Below are 23,389 nucleotides of genomic sequence, written 5' to 3'. Positions count from 1 at the left end.
TACATCTGTGTCTTGATACAGAGTTTCTTCATATATGTCAACCAGAACAAAATATCATGACAGATTCAGCCAGACACAGATTTAAGAATTCAGTTGTCTTGTATGAAGACATTAAAGAGATTGTGAACATGCCAAACATTACTTCTTTGTCACTAATTTTCTTTTGTTTTGGAAAATGTAGTTATTTTTCATTAAAACATATTATGTTGGGGCTCCTGGGTGGCTCACTGGGTTAAAACTTCTGCCTTCAGCTCAGGTCATGATCCCAGGGTCTTGGGATCGAGCCCCACATCAGGTTCTCTGCTCAGCAGGGAGCCTGCTTCCCTTCCTCTCTCTCTGTCTGCCTTTCTGCCTACTTGTGACCTCTGTCTGTCAAATAAATAAATAAAATCTTTTAAAAATGTATTATGTTCACATTTACTGGGTTTACTATTGTTATTTTTAAACGAGTAAATATTTTTTAATTTCTTAGTTTTAATTTTTCATATGGTAAATATCAGTAGATGTAACCCATATAAACCAGCCATTGGGGTCCTCAGGAATGCTTTTAAGAGCGTAAAGTGGTGGGTGCCTGGGTGGTTCAGTGGGTTATGGCCTCTGCCTTTGGCTTGGGTCATGATCCCAGAGTCCTGGGATCGAACCCCGAATCGGGCTTTCTGCTCAGCGGGGAGCCTGCTTCCTCCTCTCTCTCTGCCTGCCTCTCTGCCTACTTGTGATGTCTGTCAAATAAATCTTAAAAAAAAAAAATAAAAGCGCGTAAAGTGGTCCTGAGACGAAAAAGTTTGAGACCCTAATGACTTAGAATGTTTGACCATTTATGTCAGAATGCAGCACCGAGGCAAACAAAGCATTTCTATGTAACAGCCTTGCTCAGTCCTTGCCAACTGAATGAGATCCCTGACTGGCTGAAGAAATGTTTATTTTCTGGTTTTTGGGGGTTTTTTTATTGTTTCAGAAATCAAGGAAGCAAATCTTTTCTTTTTAAATGTTTCTATCAAAAAATTACTTGAACCTCTTAGGATACTTTCAGGTCCAAATAACAGAACACCTAACTCAGCTGGTTTAAATGATAAGGTGATTTAAAATTTCATGTCACTGAAGGGTCACAGATAGGGCAGACCCCAGACTTGATTGGTTGAGGAGAAGCACCAGTTTCTTTCCATCTCTCTGCTCTCCCTTCCTCAGTGTCACCTCATCCTCAAAGTGGCAGCAAGATGGCTGTGTCCAGGTGCCATCCATCGTCAGACACAGTAGTGCTAAAGTGAGAAGAGGGAAGTTTCCCCTGTATTTCCTCCTTAGCAGCAGGGAGCTCCCAAACCCTCTGAGCAGACTTTTCCTCGTGCCTCTGGTCAGGATTGGGTCACATCTAGTCCTTAACTGTGTCACTGCCAAGGGTTGTAGGTTGTTGATTAAAATAATCATTTTTGGGGGAGCCAGATATGAGGAAGTTATCTATAATGACTTAGTTATTCAAAACAAAACAAAACAAAACAAAATCCTTTGGGCCTGTTCAGTTAACTGGAAATCCATTTGCACAGATGCCCAGTAAGAGAGGCCGCGCAAAACTGTGGAAAGTGTTCTAAGCCTGAGAACCAGGAGTCCTGGAGTCTCGTCCCACATCTGACACTCCTGGGCTCTGAATCCCCTGTCACGGCCTTACCTCCTCATCTGTCAAAGGAGGGCTCGGACTAGTGCACTAGTTCTGTGACCCTCTGGTTCACTGGTTCCTTCATTCACTCCCCCACTCTTTCATTCAGTGGTATTTATAGTGCTTGCTCTGTGATGGAAGTCACAGGGTGAGACATACACCAGACTGTTGCCTGTTTAGCCACAACCATCTGCTCTTCCTCCCGCACTACACACACAATGAGAGCCCCAAGGGGAGTCAGATCCAAACTGTTTTTTTTTTTTTTTCATAGAATAAATTGTTTAATGCCCTGGGCAAAGAGCCCGTGCTGCAAAGCTCATTAGCGGATAGTGACATCACGAGAGTTCTCTCTCCTCTTATTAAGATGTAAAATCTATCCAGAAATGGGAACATAGAGCCACAGTCATATTTTGACAGAGATGGGTCTTTGTCTCAGAGAAGCTGCCCCTGGGCCCAGCTGGCTGTGATCGCTGAGGTTCCCTCAGTCTCGGGACGGCTGTGAGGCGGGGAGCAGGCGTGCAGAGAACAGAAGGACAGTCATGAGAAATGAGACTGTGTTCTCGGAATACTCCAGGGCACTCAGGACACACATTTTATTTTTCAGATAAGATGTCAGAAAGGTTTTACTTTTTAAACCAAGTTGCTAAAATTTTGCAGGTCTTTCTCAGATGCTGTGTGGGTCCATTTTTCATGTCACATGAAGTGTTGAGATAGCTGCGAGTATTTATCTGGGAGAAGAGGATTCGGAGTCACGTGATCACTCCCTCAAGTGATATTTGAGTCGCTGTCAGGCAAAGCAGAGCTTTTTTAAGTTGCTTTAGGGACTAATATAAGTGCAATGTAGAAGGAAGAAGATCTAGGGTCACTGCAGAGAGAATCTTTCCAACACACTGAGCTCTCAGCAACGACCTGAAAACAGTCCACTATGAGAAGTCGTTGAGTTCTGCCATCACTGAGAGCTCTCAGGATGAGGCTGGATAACCTTCTGCCAGCCATGTTGTGAAGAGGTTCTTCATTTGATATGAGTGTGGACAAGGTGACTTGGAAGGAAGGTCATCTCTTAGATTCTGTAATTATCATATCTGTGAGACCTGTGATGGCTTGAGATCAGTAGCAGTTTGAAACAGGAAGCAGGTGATTCATTTACTCACCAAATATTTATTGAGCACCTACTATGTGTTAGGCACTGTTCTAGACACTGGAGATAAAGAACAAGACTGGCAAGACACTCGGGCACTTGTGTTCTGGGTTGACAGACAAGCACTGAAAGAATAAATGAATAAGTAAGACCATTTCCTGTTTGGATGTATGCTCTGAAAAACACAAGCCAGCATGATGGGAGAGAAAGATTGGAGCAGCTAAGGGTGGGGATCTGTTTTAGATTAGGTTTGGAGAGCAGGTCTCTTGGAGGAATCAACCCATGAGCGGAGACTGGAATGCAGACGAGGCATCTGCCCTGGGATGACTGGGGAAGAATGTTTGAAGCAGAGAGGTCATGCATGGGAGAGCAGAGTAGGAACAAGCTTGGCAGGTTTGAGAAGCAGGCAGAAGTCTGAGTGAGAGGCCAGAAGGATGTGTATGGGAGGGAGTGGGCATGGGTAGGGGCCAGATCTCACAGGAGCTCTCACGAGAGCTTAGCGTTCCTCTATCCATTGGGAAGCCGTTGCAAGGTTTTCGGTAGAGGGGCGTGCTCCAGTTCACACCTGTAAAAGATGACTGTGCTTTCTTTTTTGGAGGGTGAATTGTAGGGGGCAAGGCAAAGAGGAAAAAAAGGAAACTCAAGAGAAATGTGGTTTCACAAAAGCCAAGAGAAGAAAACGTCTTGAGAAGGAGGGAGTGGGCAGCCGTGTTGAAGACAGAAAAATCAGCAGGAAAGTTATTGATGGCCTTGATGAGCAAATGTTTTTGGGTGGTAGCTTTGCAAACCCACTTAGAGTGAGTTTAGAGAAAAATGGGGAGTGCGTAAGAGGACATGGGGAATAGAAACCATTCTTTCAAAAAATGCTGTGAAGGAGTACACAGAAATAGGAACATATCTGGAGGGGAATGTGAAATCAAGGGATTGTTTCTTAGATCAGCTTATTCCAGCAGCTTCTCTGTGTACTGATGGAAGGGGGTCTACAGAGAGGCAGATATCAGGGACGCTGGAAAAAGGTGATTGCAGGAGAGATCCTCGAAAGGGCATTGTGTTTTATATTTTTAATTGAAATCCATAGTTTCATTATCTTTGATATTGATTAGTTTATTGGGCTATTCTTGTATTACGTTGAACCATATGAAATTAGCAATATTCACCCACAATTTTTGACCCATAAAAATTACCATCATGTAATTCCACCTATAGTAGACTTAGAATTTTCTCCCTTAGACACTTAAATTTCTGTCATAGGTCTTTACAATTTATATACATTTTTAATATGAAAACAATCTCAAACTTACCTAAAAGTTGCAATTACAGAAGAATGTCCCAAACCATTTGAGAGTAAGTTTCAGGCCTGATGTTCTCTCTCTCTCTCTAGCATTCTAGTGGATATTTCCTATAAATAAGAACATTCTCCAACAAAATCACAATTTACAATCCAGTAAAATCAGGAAATGAACATCAATACATTGCTACCAACTAATTCCCTGGTCCCATTCAAGTTTTTGCCAGTTGTCCCAGTAATGTCCTTAATCCCAAAATGACCTTGTTTTCCATCTCACACAGCATTTAGTTGTCATGTTGCCTTAGTCTCTCTCACTCTGGAACACTTCCCCATTCTTCCTTGATTTTCATAACCTTGACACTTTGATGGATACAGGCCAGTTATTTTGTAGAATAACCAAAGATTTGGGTTTGTCCTGATTATCTTCAGGTTATGAATGTTTGGCAGTGTGATAGTCAACCTTCAAACTGGCCCCACCTCCTGTTATCCTTACCCTTATGTTGGTCCCATCTTCCTGTTATCCCCACCCCAAAGATCAACCGGACTTGATCTTTGTGACCCAGAGCATATAGCAGAAGTGATTAAGTTATGACATGCTCTTGGATCACGTGCTCTGTGTGAAGCAGGCCTCCATGTCATGAGCAGCCCTAAGCAGAGGCCTGCATGGCCACTGAAGCATCTACCCAACAGCCAGGAGGTCTCCCAACAATGTTGAGTGAGCTTGGAAGTATATTCTCCAGCCCCAGTTAAACCTTGAGTTGACTGTCCCCCTAGCTGACTATTTGACTTCAACAATCATCTGACCCCCCCAGAAACTAGGACTTAGTAAATGTTTATTGACTGAGGGTACAAATCAGTACATGCTGGAGTATCACAAAAGTGATGGTGGGTTCTTTCCATTGCATCCTATCAGGTGGCACACAATTTCAATTTGCCCCATTTCTAAGGATCTTTATTTCCATTCCTTGGTTAAAAGTGGTATCATCCGGGCTTTTACCCTATGAAGTTGATCTTTTTTTCTTTTAATTGATGAATATTTTGTGGGAGATACTTTGAAACTCTGTAAATATCCTGTTCTTTATCAAACTTACCACTTTTTCAGTTATTTTTCTCAGTATGAGGTCTTGGCTTCCTGTTTTATTAAATAGGGTGTAATCTGTTACTGTCCTTATTTATTTTGATGCTCAAATTGTCCCAACTTTTACCTGAGCCCCTTTAACCTGGCTCCTATGTTCTTTGGACATGTCCTCATCATTCTTTGAACACTTCCTTTGATTTCTGGCACAAGATGTTCTAAGCTCATCATGTTCTTTGCCTGCCCCAGCCCTGAGATCAGTCATTTCTCCAAGGATTCCTGGTTCTTTTTAGTGGAAAATGGTTTAAAAGGCAGGGTCTGGGCATTGGGTGTGTCTGTTGCTATTAAGCTGTTGCTGCTACCAGACCCACTCAAAAGACATGTACACATTTGCATATGTATCCATGTAAATATGTATAGACATATGTATAAATACAGATTTGTGCACAAATATACATATATGTGTATATAAGTATGTAGTACACGTGTTTTATATATTATATAATACAAGTGTATATATTTATAAATATAGTAAATTTAAATATACAGATATTTAAATCTCTGAGTTCATATTGATACCTCTAATTGTAGGGTATCCAGGGTCTCTGTCCTTCTCTCTCTCTCCATATTAGGAACCCCTTTCTTCAACAGTGAGAAACTTGGCTTCTGTTACCCTGTTTATTTATATGATTTATCCCTCTGATATGATCAGTCTCCTATTACCATTACAAACACCCTCCTTACCCCATACAAACACCCTCCATTTGGGCTCCGACTTCCATTGCAGTGGTACCCACCCTCATGAATGGCCTCCTCAATCCCTTGGGCCCCAGGCCACCCCTCCCCATGGAAACGCATACCTTCCTCTCCCTGCTCAGGTCCTGACATACCACCTCAGGCTGCCCCTACACGTGGATACCCTCCTCACCCACTCAGGCCTTAACCCCTCAAACTGTCCTCTGTAGAGATGCCCTCCTTACCCTGCTTGAGCTCTGATTTCCCACTTTGAGCCTTCCCTCCCAATGTGGATGCCCTCTTACCCCACTTGGACTCAAACACCTACAGGCTGTTACAGGATGCTTCTCCTTGCTCTGCCCCATCTAATGGCTTTATAGCTGACTCGTTCACAGGAGGAAGGGGAAGAGGAGGGCTTTATGATTTTATAAAGGGTGTCATTCTGAAAGGGCCATTCTCTCCCTCCATAGATGAGTTGTGAATTTCTTCTGTAGTGCTAGGTTCCAAATTTCTGATGACCCCAGAATATCTTGGGAAACTTGTTGTAATACAAATACCAAAGCAAACAAGAGACAACAATAAAAATGGAACAAGCAAAACGTCCTTAGAAAATGGTTAAATAGATTATAGGGAAGCATTCACTTTTCATTTTTGGACTTTTGGTTACTCTTTAAATTTTCTACATATATACTTTTATGTACATTAATAATACTAACAGACTGTGGGCCTTGCTTTATAATTTTCTATATCAAAGCCATAATTAGCATTATTTTTTTAAAGATATACAAAATACAGAAGTTAAGACCCTATTGGTCGAGATTCTGATTCAGTACATCTGGGCTAGAGCTGGGAATCTGTGTTCTCTGAAATTCTCCAATTGAATGTAATGATCAGCCAGGTTAGGGAGTCTCTGCTCTGTAGGAGTTCTCTGAGCAGCTGTCCACGTGTCCACTGGGAAGCGCACCCAGCATTCCATCACAGGTGAACATTGACAGAGACAAAGCCATAGGAGTCTTTTGGGAATCTCAGGACTGTTAGGTTTTGTTTTGAAGGCTCATGATCCATCTGATACCTCCTTCCAAAGGACCATTTTCTCTGATTCTCCTTGTTAGTAAAGTGAGGGACAGCTCTGAAAAGAGGTAGGCTAAGTACTCTTCAGAACTATCAAGGCCATCAAAGACAAGGAAAATCAACTGTCACCCCCAAGAAGAAACCAAAGTGACATGACTAAAAATGTAATGGATCTTGAATGGGACCCTGGACCAGGAAAAGGACACGTCTGGACTTCAGCTAATAATAATGTGTCGATATCAGTTCATTAATGGCAACAGATGTCCCAGACTCACGGAAGATGTGAATGATCAAGGAAACTAGGTGTGGCTGTTTGCGAACTCTCTTGACTCTGCGCAATGATTCTCCAAGTCTCAAGAGGTTCTAAAATAAAAAGTTTATTAGAAAAATAAACTGCGGGGGACGCCTGGGTGGCTCAGTTGGTTAAGCAGCTGCCTTCAGCTCAGGTCATGATCCCAGCGTCCTGGGATCAAGTCCTGCATCAGGCTCCTTGCTCATCAGGGAGCCTGCTTCTCCCTCTGCCTCTGCCTGCCATTCTGTCTGCCTGTGCTTGCTCTCTCTCCCTCTCTCTCTCTGATAAAATAATTAAATAAAATCTTTAAAAAAAAAAAAAAAAAAGAAAAAAAAATAAACTGCTACTGCTGTTCCAGGAAATTTGAGGACCAAAAGGACAGATTGTTCCCAGAGGTCACTGTGTCATGCCTGATGGATGACCGGTTGCCCCTGGGCAGAGTTCGGGTCTGCATACAGGCAGGGAAGGGCTGACTCTGATGCAGTTATGTTCTTTGCCCTGAACAAAGATGTTACAGAGAACAGCTGTTACATGCTTGATATGCACCCTATCCTTTGGTGGCAGGACAGTCCCAGTGCTATGCAGGAGAACCAGCCCCTGTTGCCGGTGGTGCAAAGCCAAGTGTGCTCTCATTATACAGTAGCTGAAATGTTCAACTCAGAGCCTGTAGAACAATGCAGCCAAATATCACTGCTGATCGTCTGGTGGTTGTCATAAAACAGGGCTGAAATAGAGGGAAACTGCATTTCTTTTTGTACTAAGATCGATAATGTGTCCTCTAAATGGGAGGGAAACCATACAGTTTATAAATTGCATCCTAAATTGGCTTTTACATAGTTTAGATCTGAGAATCATCCTGCTTCATTTCTCTGAACCCAAACACTCTTTTAAAAACCCAAATGACATTTTTATTTGATAATTCTCCAAGAGAATGTGCAGTGTCATTGTGCCGTACATGGACAAATAAAAATGTTAATGGGTATGGCCGAAACATAGAAAGTACCAGCATTGCTGCTCATCGGTGTGCTGGTGGCACACTGTCCCTTCTGTCCCCTCAGGCAGCAACCATACCCATGCCCGAGTGCTGGACGTATCCCCTTCCCGCCAGGACCATCTCGGAACAACGCTCACCTGGAAAGGCTGGCTGCCTGCCCCTTGGTAAAGCAAGGGAGAGCCAGAGCTGTTTCGTTTTTGTTCTGCAACAAAAAGCTATTCTGCTGGTCAGAGATCAGTTGCGAAAACATAATCCATTCCATGTAGAGTAAACCAGAAGTGATTTGTTATAGGGTTTGAAGTGACTTTCAGAATCGCTGGAGGGGTGAAGAAAAAACTCTAGACTGAGCTTTTAAGGAACAACTCCCCTCAGAGTGGCTTCTGCATTTGCCCTGAGCAGGAAGCTGTCCCAGGTAGCTGCTGGGCGCCACACCAGCCACCTCAGCTCTCACCAGGAAGCCGCCGTCCCCGCAGCCAGCTCAAGAACGTGTTGCCTTTGCGGCCGCCTGTTGAACTAATACCCAATAGCTCGCTTCTTTCCATAGGACTCGGTTTTTTTTTTTTTTTTTTTTTTTTTTTTAATTTATTTATTTGACAGACACAGCGAGAGAGGGAACACAAGCAGGGAGAGTGGGAGGGGGAGAAGCAGGCTCTCTGCTGAGCAGGGAGCCCGACGTGGGACTCGATCCCAGGACCCTGGGATTTTGACCTGAGCTGAAGGCAGAGGCTTTAACCCACTGAGCCACCCAGGTGCCCCAGGACTCGGTTTTAAATCAAAGCCTCCCGTGAGTACAAGTGCTGAGTAGAACCTAAACCACATTTTGAACCCAAATTGCAAGGGAGTCTGGGATTTTTTTTTTTTCACTTTTCAGCCCCCCACACACTAGAAGGGGAGTTCAGTAGATATTGGGGAATCTAAATGCTGTTATCTGTCACAGTCTACTCAATAAGCCACCCAGGTATCCCTGCCTACTCCTGTGCTATCTGCAGAACCCACTCCTTCCCCCAGTGCCCATCTCTAGGTTCTGTGCAGCCATCTTTATCAGGTCCAGATGAGGCTTCTCATAATCTACTGACCTGTATACAAAAAACTACCTGTCTGCTCCCTATATACAATGGTTGCAAAGGAAAATAAAAACTCAGAAAGGGAGAAAATAGGAAACACATGACTGCCATGGGAGTCTCCTGCCAAAGGGAGAAAATAGGAAACATACGACTCCCATTAGGCAAGAATGGTGAAGGCACCCTGCTCAGATAGCGGGGTAAGGTCCTTGGGCAGCTCTCTGGAAAGACTGCCTTGTCCACTATGCCCCGTGACCCAAATCTAACCGATCTACTAGCCATCTCCCACCCACTACAATAAAAGAATAGCTGATTTTCCTAACTCTGCTTGGACTGTGGCTGCTCTGGAGGCCCAGCCTCATCAGCCAGGTGCAGGTGAACCACAACACGAAGGGCTCTACCACCTTCTGCCTAAATCCCCCAAGTCTCTGAATCACTGAACAGCTACCACAGCAGGACATCTGCAGTGCGCAGCTGTCTCGGAGGACAGCAAGCCCTGACCGAGTAGAAGCGGGAATCTAGCTGGAGAAGACTTTCTCCCAGAGCAGCCCTGGATGGGCAGAGCTGTCGTGACAGGATCTCTGCCTTGGCAGCAGGGACGGGATAGCCACACAGGCAGTGATGTGTCAAATTTAGGGATCAGCTTTGGAGGTAGATGAAAAATATTCTTTGAAAAATAGCTTTACAGGGGCGCCTGGGTGGCTCAGTTGGTTAAGCGGCTGCCTTCAGCTCGGGTCATGATCCCAGGGTCCTGGGATCGAGCCCCGCATCAGGCTCTCTGCTCAGCAGGGAGACTGCGTCCTCCTCTCTCTCTGCCTGCCTCTCTGCCTACTTGTGATCTCTGTCTGTCCAATAAATAAATAAAAACTTTAAAAAAAATAGCTTTACATAGGAGCACCTGGGTGACTCGGTTGGTTAAGTGTCTGACTCCTGATTTTGACTCAGATCATGATCTCAAGATCCTGAGATCCAGCCCCGCGTCAGACTCCGCCGCCCTGGGCATGGAGCCTGCTTAAGATTCTCTCTCCCTCTGCCCCTCCCCCGCCTCTAAAAATACAGCTGTGCCCAGTTGGTTCTGGGAAGAAGACAGCAACAACATAGTTTTAAACTCTGAATCTCACATAAAATTGAACAACCAGGTAGCAAAAGCAAATACCCGTAGGCATTTACCTCAAAACTGTGAGAAGATGTCCCTAAATACAGGGTCCCTAATACAAGCAGGCGGTGGTCTAAGGGTCACCAGGCTTACGTCATATCCATGTTTGTACAAGAGATAGGAGCAGGGAAGGAACAACAGGGGATCCGACACACATGAATAGTGAACAGGAACGCATGGGGGCCTGTTGGAGGCTTTACCCGATTTAGTACCAGCTGAGTGCAGGGGCTTCTGGGTGGATTCTGAAAGGAGTGGGGCCAGTCTGGGCCACGTAAATGTTTGAAACCAACCACCAAAGCTCCCTCCAGGTCAGGGGACCCATCTGACTCCCCATGGAGTCAAAATTGAGCAGGGCAATGACAGGAGACACGAAGGAAAGAGAAGCAGAGAAAGGGGAGAGTTGCAAGACCTCTGGGAAAGCTGTGTGCCGTGGCTTTGAATACATCACAGAAGCAACCCAAGAGGGAGTTCTGTCAAGTCAGTCAGACTTTCTTCTACACCTTCTAAAGGTTCAGGAAAACTCATTTTACATAATGAGCATCAGAAAAGTATCAAGATTCCACACCATATAAGGTGACGAGAGGAACAGAAGAAGACAGAGGAGGCCTGTTTCCCTGCAGACCGTGAAAGCATGCCAGGAAGACATCAGCAAAAGAGATCAAAACTGAAGCGTGCTGTTTCAAAACGTGCTTAAAATACAAAACTTAAAAATGCAAACAGAAATGAAAAAAAAAACACAAAGATTTAAGAGAAAGTGTCAGATACTGGCAATAGGCAAAGAAGATTTACTATGGATAATAGGAGTCTTGAAGAAGAAAAATAAAGCAAGGGAACAACAACAAAAAAAAAATACTAGGGGCGCCTGGGTGGCTCAGTCAGTTAATCATCCAACTCTTGGTTTCAGCTCAGGTCATAGTCTCAGGGTCATGGGATCGAGCTCCATGTGGGGCTCTGCTCTCAGCAGGGAGTCTACTTGCCTCTCTCCCTCTCCCTCTGCACTCTCCTTACCCTCCACTTTCTCTGTCTCCAAAATAAATAAATAAATCTTAGCAAAAAATTTACTAAAAACTGTAATGCCAAAAATACCTTCTGAAATAACTATTTAAAACTATATATTGAGGGGCACCTGGGTGACTCTGTGGGTTAAGCCTCTGCCTTCGGCTCAGGTCATGATCCCAGGGTCCTGGGATTGAGTCCTGAATCAGGCTCTCTGCACGGCAAGCAGCCTGCTTCCCCCTTTCTCTCTCTGCCTGCCTCTCTGCCTACTTGTGATCTCTGTCAAATAAATAAATAAAATATTTTTTAAAAACTATATATTGAGAGAGCATACCACATACATGTGAATGGTGACCCAGAATGATACAGTATAGTAAGTAAACTAGACTTTAAAGGAAAAAAAAAAAATCCTTTAGCTATCTAAACCAAAGGAAAGACTTGTAAGGGAAAAATAATTAGATCATCCTCAGACTTTTTACATGGGGAACTCATTATATTTAAAAAAAAAAAAAAAAAGGAGTAATAGGGAAAGAAATGTGAGCTGAAGGTATTATTTCCAAATCTTTTAACTATGAAAGCAGAAACAAACTGTTACAAGTAAGAACTCAGCATATTGTTCCCATGAGGCCTTCCTGTGGGATGTAGTGGAGAAGGAACTTTAAACAATCAAAATGACTGGAAAGGCAGTGACATAAAGACCACTGTGAATTATAAACTTATAGAATCAAAATGCAGGTTAAAAGAAGGAGAGTACAGTATGTGAAAAAATGGGGAGGTACTGTGGGAAGGACAGGCAGAGTGTCTTCAGGAATCATATTGGTGGCAATAGTTAATTGTAATTCCAATGCTGATATAGGTTCAATATGGGGTACATGAAGTAAATGATTATGGGCTGTTCTAATTCTGTCATCCTCTTTGTCCCTGAGAAGCAGGAAAAATGTATAAGTACATGCATGCACACATATAATGGCCCCAGGAACAAGGGGAATCCCCAGTACCCATATGGTGGTCTTGAAATACCAATTCCCCCCACTAAAAGGAACCAGAGCTCTGGGAGAAATAGCTGATTCCAGGTCAGCGTCAGGAAATGGACAAAAGGATCCTGGAGCATCTTGTCAATCTAGATAGCAAGAAAGCCATTAGAGATTGCTGGGGTCATATCAAGAGGACTCAGGAATGAACTTGAAGAGACTCTCGCTGGACAAGGATAGGATAATTTGAACTTCAATAATAATTGCAGTGGAATGGAACTCATCAAATATGTTTAAATCCATGAGTTCATAATTTTTTTTTAATTCTGATCACTTTGAAGGGCTCTAGGGAACCATTTCATTATCCAGAAAACTGGAAAATAAAGGGAAAAAAATCAAGTATATGACACTTTGAATCGTATGAATTATACCACCGGATAATCAAATAAGAGGTGAGGGAAAGCATCCTTAAAAAGAAAAAAAACAGAGTTTCAACTAATTAATGAAAAAGAAATAGCATGGGCAATCCCCAGTGTTAACAGATGTAGGCATTGAGCAATATTGGCTGTTAACATCAAAAGAGATAAACAACTTAGTCTGGCCCTCCTGATGAACCAGCACACCACCACCTCCAGACTTGCCAAAGCAAGAGAAGCAAATTCTCACCAAGCTTCTGGATGCACTTGCTGACTTGCAGAAATATAAAGGACAGAGGAACATTTTGAACTGCATTATAAATATGCAGTCAGCAAAATCTAGGCTGAGAGAAGCTCTACAACCTGGATATTTCGATCGATGAATTGTAAGGAAAAGAAAGACGAGAGAATCTGTAGATTAAAAAGCATATCCCATTTTTGAAAATGGGCAAGATTAAATGAAAGTCTGGAGATGCACATTTGAATGAAAAACTCATTTCTAAAAGCACAAGGAAGTGATTACTATGCCAGTTGGGATAATAGCAACTATGGTTTTGATGGGAATGGGGCACATGGAAGGGGTTTAGCTGCCAAAATTTCTGTTTCTTGACCCAGGTGGTGTCCACTTTATAATATTTCTATGTGTCTGTTTTGTGTGGCTTCCTGTATCTGTGTTTTATTTTGCAATAAAAGTGTGAAATGCATTGACAATTCTGAAACACAGTAGTTTTTCCATGATAAATATTGGGCAAACATTGTTAATTTTTTTATGTTTGACCAAAAAAATCACTTTTAATTTAAGGCAGAGATGTAATGTCACTGAAAACTTTACCCAGACAAACCTGTAACAGCCTCTAAGATGTATATTATATTGATTCTTTTCTATATAACAATATAAAAAAGTCACATTTTAAGAGCAAGGTGCTCTGGCCCTAAGAAATAGTAAATGTTACAGTATGTTTTCTAGATTTCCTGGCTCCATTGCCCTGGAGGCTCATCAGCTGTCCTTTTGTTCCAGTATCTGTGCGTTGTAAAGGTCCCTAAAATGGACATGGTAAAAATGAGTTCACATGGGCTCATTTGAAGCACGTCATTTTGTGGGGCGCGTTGGAATATATGGATTACCCTTTCCACAGCAATGTGTTCAAAGACTACATAATATGTATATAATGTATGTAAGCACAAATATATATTATATTTTAGTGTATATGAGCATTGATCTGTATTATATGTAAATATTTTATCTGTATATGTAGAATGTTTGTGTGTAAACATAGGCTATTTCTTCATCTAATGGATCTGGTGAAAAATGACAAATGAGTCTTCCAAAGATAGAGTTTAGCAGCCTTAGACGTGACAAATGCATATGGTAGAAGGCAGATAAGTGTTTGAGAAACACCCAAGAAGGGTTTTGCTGTCCTCGTGCTCTCTCCATTCCCATTCGCCACCTGCTCCTCTCCTGTCAAAGTCTTAAAGGACCTACCCTGCTTTGTGGAGTCAAGTTTCCTTAATGCTGAGCCTTTGAAGGGCCTCATATACACACCGAGCAGCCTGCGTCTATGGTGTGTGAGGTGATACCCCTTACGTCCCATCAGCACAGATTATATTCTTTGTTTCCTTCTTATCACCGCTTTTTGCTTCTGTGGTGGGTTGTTTAAAGACTGGCATTATTGTCCTCTTCTTATTAATGAATTTTAACCTGCCTGTGGGATTTCCAACCTCCCTTTCAGTGTCTCTGCTGGAGGACAGCCCAATCATCTTGTTATAATAGCAGCTATTAAAAGGATTTGGAAATGTTTGCACATAAAGAAATCAGATGTGTTCATTATTCTGTGACATGCTCATTAGCTTTCAGTGGCATAATAAGGCTGAAATAATTGGGCTTTGTTAGAGATCATATATTAGATTCATAGCATTTAAAAAAAAGATTTATTTATTTGAGAGATAGCGTGTGCATGCACAAGCAAGCGGGGGGCAGAGGAAGAGAAGCAGACTCCCCACTAAGTGTGGAGCCCGATGTAGGGCTTGATCACCTGACCCTGAGATCACAAACTGAGCCAAAATCAGGAGTCAGAGGCTTAACTGACTGAGCCGCCCATGGGCCCCATAGATTCATAGCATTTTGTGTGTTAATATAGACTTGGTGTCTTTTAGTAGGAATAAAAAGGAAATTAATTTCTTTACCTTGATAATGTTTAGAATCTTATCAGCAGTACTAACATGGTTCAATTTCCCATTACACGGGTTAGCACTTGCCCCTCAAGCCCGTCACCTTCACTCTGTGGTATCACATGTATATACCCGAAAACATTTGGAAGTATCCTAGAGGGGCAAGGCAGCAAATGACAAGAGCTTACCCATATTTCTGGTGTTGAAATTGGCACGACAGGTATGTAAAAGTGAATGTAGGCTGTGCCTGCTTTCTTGGACCCCAGAATAGAGGGGTATATTTTGCCTTTTGTTGTATTAGAGGTGATTTGAAGATTGACAAGTTCTTCTTGATTTCAGCCCATGTAGTAACTTTGTTAATCTGCATGAGTCACTGTTTTCTCGCCTCTTGAGGATAAGGACCCACTGCTTCTGCCTCACCGTTGTTTTTTGAGCAACTTTGATGGCTTTATCCCGCTAGAAGGCACTCCGGCTTGCCCTCAGTTTCCTTGTCCACTTACGGATTATCTGAAGAAAGGAACTGAAGAGAAAGCTTCTGATGGGAAACCCTAGCTGCCCTATCATCTTGAGTAGTCCAAATCACACTAAATTCAGGTTCTGAATTTAGAAACCCAATATTCCTTAACCAGATGTCATTCATTCATTCATTCATTCAATGAATAACTTTGAGCACTTACCATATGCCAGGTGCTCTTCTGGCCATTGGAGATAAAGAGGTGATCAAAATGGTGTTCATATTCCTAGTAAGTATATAAATACATAAATAAAAGATCAGAGAGTGATAAATACCATACAAAAATATATTAGGGTAATGAGCTTAGAAAGACCTAAAATTGGCCAGAATTTGTGAGGAAAAAATAATAGGGAAGAGGTTTGAAAACATTACATCCCATAGATCTTTCTGTGATGATGGAAATATTCTATATCTATACTGTGTCCAACAGTGATCATTTGTTGTGTGTGGCTGTCAGACACTTGAAATGGGACCCATGCTACTGAGGAACTAATTTTAAATTTCATTTAATTTTAATTATATTTAAATAGCTGCATGTGGCTAATGGCCACCATATTGGACGAATGCATTTTGAGAACCACATTTTTCTAATTTTTTAGAAATTATTTTCTAAATATTTTTTCTATTCTATTATTTTCTATTTCTATTTGGTTTAATGTTATTTAATAATAATATTTAAATAATTTAATATTATTAATATTGGTAATTTAATATTATTTCTATTATTTTCTAAAAGTAATTATAAGACCTGCAGAAAGACAAATAGACTAATAATCAAAGACTGGTGATTTTAAGGCATTTGCTAGGGTTTTATTCCACTGAGACCAGAGCACCTGAGCAATTTGAACCTGCCCTTGTGATAGTTTCTCTCGGAAAGCAGAGGAAATAATGAAAGAAATGATCAGTTATGACCAACAAAGAATCATTTGGTTGATTCTGTGAAAGAAACAGAAAACTGGGAGTTTGGGATAGCAACAGACGGGAAAGAGATTCTGTGACCAGAACCATCACAGAAATTTCTGGAAGTGCCAAATGGGGTCTGATGTATGCCAAAATGCTAATCATGGGAAAAAGAGAAGATTTTAACAGATGCACAAGTATTATGTGTATAGTATTGTTGAAATTATACAAATATGGTCCCGTTTTTCTATCACCAGCCACAAATTACTGGGACGTAACTAAATTAAGACATTTCAGTCTGACCAATTAAATATTTCCTTGTCCAATCAACCTGTTTATCGAGTATTCGTATGTGTTAGGGAAAAAAACCTCAATAGGAGTTGAACTTCAAAAGGGACTCAAACATTAGTTCTGCAACCAAGGGTAAGATAGGATTATTATCAGACATGGTCATAGTATAACCAAGCGAGTAATACCACGTTTAAGAAAGAGCATAAAAGGGCATCAATAAGTATGTTCTTTAAAAACATGTGGTGTGTCTTCTGAATTTCTGCCTGAAGTGTTTCTCTTCTGTGAGCGGGAACTGCAGCGGAGGCCAAGTGTCATCGGTCCCTGGTGTTTGAGCACACTGAGCAGTCTGGGTTAAGCAGCCCGTAAATGAACTGGCACATATATTATTTTAAATAAGACCGTAACATTCCTTGAGGGGAAATACAGAGCTCTTCTTTGAAGATGGAACTAGGTTCCGTAGATAAAAAGAAATGAGCCCACACATTTGTAATTATCTTTTATGTCCAGAAATACTACTGGGAACTACTTGAACTAGGAGCAGGAGGTCTTATCCCTTTGGGAGCTGTGAGGAGAAGTTGAAAACAAAATTCCCTCTGTTTATGGTCAGGAGAGAAAAGTGGGACCATTTTTCCACTATGAAAGTGCAGTAATAAGCCAGATTTCTCGACTGGAATGAGGAAAAGAAAGTAGTTTCACAACTTCCACCTCATTTAGTGTTTAAATACTGGTCTTTTTTATCTAGAAACAGATGCCATGGAAGCCAATAAAGACTGTTCCATGTAGTATTGAAAGCATTACTGGGTTATCCATCTCTCTCCGATAACCCTCAGAGACAAGGTGCTGACCAGCAGCCCCTTGTGAGGGTCTTGGATGTTTTTGTATTTCTTTCCCACCTTGGAAATGTGTAAGCTCCTGGAGAAATCAGAGCTATCTCCTCCTGAGGAAATGTGTGGTGTCTAGTATATTTACAATTAAATATGGAATTATGATTCTTGATGGAGGGTTAGCGGTAGTATATCATTTGAAAAGAAAGTTGTTGTTTCCAAGTGTTTGATGCTGCTGACTGACCACAAGTAAGATCTTCTTTAGCATTTTAGATATATTTTGGTCTTCTTAGACCAAAGAGTTTCAAACTTTGGCAAGTGTCAGAATCATGGGCCTTGCTAACCATCTCAGTGGGTCTGGAGTAGGGCCTGAGAATTTATATTTCTAACAAGTTCCCTGGTGATGCTGATGCTCCTGGTCTGGGAACCACACTTGGAGAGCCACTGCCTTAAGACCGTGGGGAGTTCATTGTCACTGGGTTCTTGACAACTGAGTAAAACAAAGAAACAAAAGTTTCTCTGTGAATCGGTTTCTTCCTCCTCATTTTTCTGATTATGCCAATGATATTGGGTATCTCTGAAGTGTCTTTCTGGCCCCAATCCAGTAATAAGCATTCTAATATTACAACTTTGTTATTTAACATAGACTTTGAATCTAGAAGAATAGAAAGGACAAGGGGGATGGTTGATGCATTTTCTGACTCCCTGTGTTGTTTTGAAACCATAGGGAGGTGGCACTGGAACCCTAAACCCAGCTTCCAGTCAATCGGATGTCATTTCAGGCTGATGTCTGGCTTTTCATATTGAGTGTGGTAATGGCCTCCATGCTTCCACGTGGCCGTGAGGCAGTTAACCAAGAAGTAGGGTGAGGACTCCTGGTTGCTTTTCTGGTCAGAAAGCAAAGGCCTGGGGTGGAAGTGTCTGATCTCTGGCCCCATCCGAGGTTGCCCCGGCCCCACATCCACAGGCTTGTGCCCAGCCGCCATGATATTCCGCAGGTGGCCCACCTGCATAGTCAACTGAGGCCTCTGAAGGGTCAGACAATGCCTTGGTCACTTGGCATTTCCTCTTTCTAAACCCCTGAAGGTTGAGTACCCAGACGGTATCTTCCTACATCTATCAAATGCCTGGTGTGATTTCTGCCAGAGAGGTCACTAATGCGCAGACAGTTCTGGTCAGAGGTCTGGCTTCAAAGACAGGACAGAAACCATTAGCCCCATTTTTAGACTGACTTAAAATATCTCTCTCCTCTGTCACATGGAGGGTCTAATCCCTATGCTTCCTTCCTCCAGGAAGAGTGTGAAAATTAAGTAAGATCATATATGTAAAAGAGATTTGAGAAGGAGAAGACACTAGACAGGTGTAGATGGTGTGGTTCAGGCATAGTTGCTGTCTATGACTGGTACTTTGATGACAGTCTTTAAAAACCCTAATGGAGTCTTCATTTCAAAGGTTCAGGTGAAAAAGGTTTGCTCCTGAATATTAGCTACCATTAAAGAATTCTAGCATTTCAATGTGAATTATGTGAATGACTGGGGAGTTGCTATGTTTTTGTGAGGGAAGATTGAGGAGAAGAGTTTGTATTATTAATCATCCTAATTGTTCACCATTACAGTGTATTCTCCACAGACATCAAAATAACTGTCACTTGTGTGTTTTGAAGAAAGCTCTGCCGCCAGGCTGGAGGCCAGATTGAGGTTCAGACGTTTCAGGATGTCTTTTACCTTCGTCTTTCTTTTTTTTTTTTTAATTTGAGTAAATCATTTTCCTTTGGTTTTATTTACTTAAAGATCACATTCTAAGATTGTATGAAATTATTTAAGTGCTTTAAAAAATAGGAGTATTTCACAAACTATATACCAAATTTGAGTTGAAATGTATTCTCCTGAGGTGAAAACAATTGAGGCTGGTTTCCAGAAAGAATGTTCCACCTCCAGTTCTATTTTATTTTCATGGAATTTAATACATCTCCAGCCATGGCAGGTTGTGTTAGCATTCCAGGGAAAGAAAAAGCACGCTGTTTTCTGGGTAAGAGAGACCCCCCCATTTGATGGTAATGTGTCCTAAGAGGGTGGGGCATTACTGTACAACTCCTGTCTTCCACTGTGTGTCTGCACTTCACGATGTCTTTTGAAGTGTTGACATCCCAAGTCCAGACCTAGCTGGGGCTGAGGCCCAATTCTGCTCCTGCCAGCAGAGCACCTCCCCCAGCTGCAGGGACCCCAGCTAAGCAAACCTCCAGGCATCCAGGATGCCTTCCTGTTGGGCTTCTGGAACAGTGGGATAGCTAGGGTCCAGCCTAGCAGAATAGATTCTTTGGATCTTCTCTCTCTGTGTTACCTTGATGCCCTAGTGTAGGAAGTGCCCCCCACCTCACGGGACCAGCCGTGGGGTACATGATGTAGTATGTTGTCATTGTACACCAGTCCCTCATGGCACCATTTTTTGTGGACTGTCCTCCCCATCAGTGGACCCTTCTTGACCCTCCATTCACACTCTACACACATGCTCACTCTGCATCACACCTGACTTGGCTGACTGACTCATCCCTTGAGGGCCTGCTGTCAGCTAAGGATGCAATAACTAGTAGGTGCTCCATCTTCAATGATCAAAACTGCATTTTGACAAGGCCCTTCTGGAGACAGCACCTTCTCCAGTGGGTAGAAGGAAATTCCACACATGAAGTTAGGCTGGGAACTTTATGTTTCCAGGCTTGGGAATGGGGGGGTATTTTTGAGTAAAGAGATTCTTGGGTGCTTTTCAATACCCCAGAAAGGAAGGAAGCTGGATCTTACAGATGCACAATCTCTCAGCAAAAGCCTGAGGCCAGATGTGTTTCAGAATTCACAGTTTTGGGGTATTAGCATAACAGGATGGTACATCCCTGGTGTGATCTGAGGACTTGTCTGATAATGAAACACATTAATATTCACATGAAGTGGAGTAAGTATTGTTGGTTCAGATTAGGATATGCTACCAAATGAATTTCAGCTGGGTCACGTTTTACCATCCAAGTAACATTTGGTCATTAAAGCTCTTAGGATTTCAGAATTGCAGATAAACAATTATGCACCTGTAATTATTAATCATAGTTGACATTTACTGAGCACTTACATTGTGCCAGGCATTATGCTAACGGAGCCCTTTATACATACAAACTCATCTGCTCTTCTTCTCCATGTGAGGAAGGAATTCATATCCCTTACTTCATGGATTCCTCCTAAATCTTCCTTTTAAAAACTATAATTGTTAGAACTAATAAATGAATTCAGTAAAGTTGCAGGATACAAAATTAATATACAAAAAAAAAAAACAAAACAAAACACTGAGTTCCTATGATGTATCAAGGAGCAAAAAATGTACAGCTCCCACCTAAAGTTACTCCGGTCGTGTGGGGGTGGCATATGGGTGCACAGACATAGGTGTGCCTGGGGCTGCAGGAACAGAGGAGGGGTGCCTGCCTAGCCTGTGCTTCAGGGAAGATTCCCTGCACAGTTGCTGGGTCAGCTCTGTCCTGTGGTCAGGGGAGGTTACTATCACAACTTATTACTGTTAAGTCCACATGGTCGTCAAGGTCGGCGGCTCTCGAATGCTTTGAGACCATAGCTCCCTTGTGGGTCCTTCACTTTATTCTCTTTAACGTAGCCTTGTCTTCCCTTCCCTTTTGTAGAACACCTATCTCAGCTTTCTCACAAGACAACATCTATGAAGTTCAGCCTCCGAGAGTAGACAGAAGATCTACAGAGATCTTCCAAGCCCACATCCAGGCCAGTCAAGGGATCATGCAGCCCCTTGGCAAAGAAGACACCGCCATGTACCGAGAATACATCAGGAACCGCTACCTGTGAAGAGAGCAGGTCCAACCCATCAGTTGGTTCACGTTGTAATCTGTTTTGTCTCATCTTAGAGAGTTAATTTCCTAGGAGTCCTTTACCTCTGAAAGTTTTTCCTTTTTGTAACTGGGCAACTATAAATGATTAAATATATTGCTGTTATTGCCTTTGCTTTTCTTTAGAAATACTTTGTTTAGAAATGCAGTCAACAGGGACTCCTGGGTGGCTCAGTCACTTGGGCAACCGACTCTTGATTTTGGCTCAGGTCATGATCTCGGAGTCGTGAGATCGAGCCCCATGTTGGGCTCCACGCTCAGTGCAGAGGCTGCCTGAGATTCTCCTGTCTCTCTCTCTCTCTGCCCCTCCCCCTACTTGCAATCTCTCTCTGTCTTTCTTTAAAATAAATAGAATCTTTTTAAAAATGCAGTCAATATAATATCACAGCATAATTAAGAAATTAACAGGGATTTGTTGAGCGCCTGATGTGTACACAGGAACTATGGTAGAGTCTAGGAGTATCACAGTAAGCAAAACAGGCCAAAAAGCTCCTCTTTTGTGCAAAATGAAGTTAGAGTATTTTTCTTTGTAGTCAATGTATTTTTTAAAATTTATTCTGATTTTATGTTAACTTTGTGATTTGATTTAAAAAAATATTATTTTGAAAACTCTTGTTCTTGGGAAATACATGCTGAAATATTTATGAATAAAGGGACAAGATGTCAACAAAGTGCTCTTTAGTGTTTCAGGAAGAAAGAACAAATGGGACAAAATATTAATCAGTGGATCTGGTCTAAGGAAGGGTAAATGGACTTTTTTTTTTTTAACAATTCTTACAATTTTTCTATCAAAATAAAAAAATTCTTACAATTTTTATCTATCAAAATAAAACATTAAAAATGTATTACCCTGCAGAACTTCTGTGGTGTGCAGTTGTGTTACCTGATTTGACGTCTGGTGTCTGGTCAGGGTTGACTCGTCATGTACTCGGTTTGCTCACTGTAGAGTCACACGTAGCAGGGAAAACTTCCTGCCTTTCCTGAAAGTTGGACACAAATGATGTGATCTCATTATGCCTGTGCTTTTTTTTTTTAATAAGTTGTCTCAATTCTTCCTCTTCATAAATAAAATAGAGAAGAAAACCAAGCTGTCTAATGGGAGAAGGAAAACTGACTATCTAAATGACCTTTAGGGGGTCTCCAACCCTGAGAAGCTGGAAGTCTGTGGAAGGTTCTCCACTGCAGATTAAAAGCCCCTAATCAGGGACGCCTGGGTGGCTCAGTTGGTTAAGCAGCTGCCTTCGGCTCAGGTCGTGATCCCAGCGTCCTGGGATCGAGTCCCACATCGGGCTCCTTGCTCGGCAGGGAGCCTGCTTCTCCCTCTGCCTCTGCCTGCCATTCTGTCTGCCTGTGCTCGCTCTCTCTCCCTCTCTCTCTGACAAATAAATCTTTAAAAAAAATAAATAAAATAAAAAAATAAATAAATAAAAGCCCCTAATCAGCAGACCTTTTTTTACTGATATCATTCATAAAACCAGGATTAGAGAATGACAACAGGTGAGAGAAAATTTGTGTTGGCGTGGTCTTGTTAGCTACCACGGTAGCTTGCTCTACTGCATGTGGGATCTCTCTTGAGTCTTCCCAAGTCAAAAATTCATCTCAGATTGCTGGGAAAGTGTCGAGTTATAGCTCAAACCCGGACCTTCAGTTTAAAATTGATTTTTAACATGTTTTTTGGGAGATCTATCTCCTTATGACGAGAATGGAGTCTTTGTGAAGATCTGGAATCTAGGTCTTCTTTTGTAACCTTCTTCAGCTATGAAGGAAGGCTCACAATGCTTCCTTTGGTGTGTTGTGAAATTTAGAGGGAATATATGTGAAACATGTAGCCACGATTCCTGGCACATAAATGACGCTCAGAGAATGGGTAGTTTCCATGTGCAGTGGTGGTGGTTGGTGATGGTGGCGCAGTGTTCTCAGTATAAGGCAGTGGCTTAAACATGATTAACATGGTTTTCAAC

General features: G+C 42.1%; 1 protein-coding gene across 1 annotated transcript in view; it reads left to right on the top strand.

Annotated features, from left to right (window-relative positions):
- Window positions 1–21,611, top strand: part of LOC111158261 (FIG4 phosphoinositide 5-phosphatase) — a 129,297-nt gene extending 107,686 nt beyond the window's left edge. Inside the window, exon 23 of the mRNA XM_022520179.1 lies at window positions 21,210–21,611. Coding sequence (XP_022375887.1) covers window positions 21,210–21,387 — 178 coding nt within the window. The 3' untranslated portion in view covers window positions 21,388–21,611. The remainder of the gene's footprint in view (window positions 1–21,209) is intronic.
- Window positions 21,612–23,389: the final 1,778 nt, after the last annotated feature.

Source organism: Enhydra lutris, unplaced genomic scaffold, assembly GCF_002288905.1.
Source record: "Enhydra lutris kenyoni isolate GAN:26980312 unplaced genomic scaffold, ASM228890v2 scaffoldscaffold58, whole genome shotgun sequence".
Lineage (NCBI taxonomy): Eukaryota > Metazoa > Chordata > Mammalia > Carnivora > Mustelidae > Enhydra > Enhydra lutris.
Note: the sequence above shows the minus strand (reverse complement) of the source record. Positions and strands in the feature narration are given on the sequence as shown.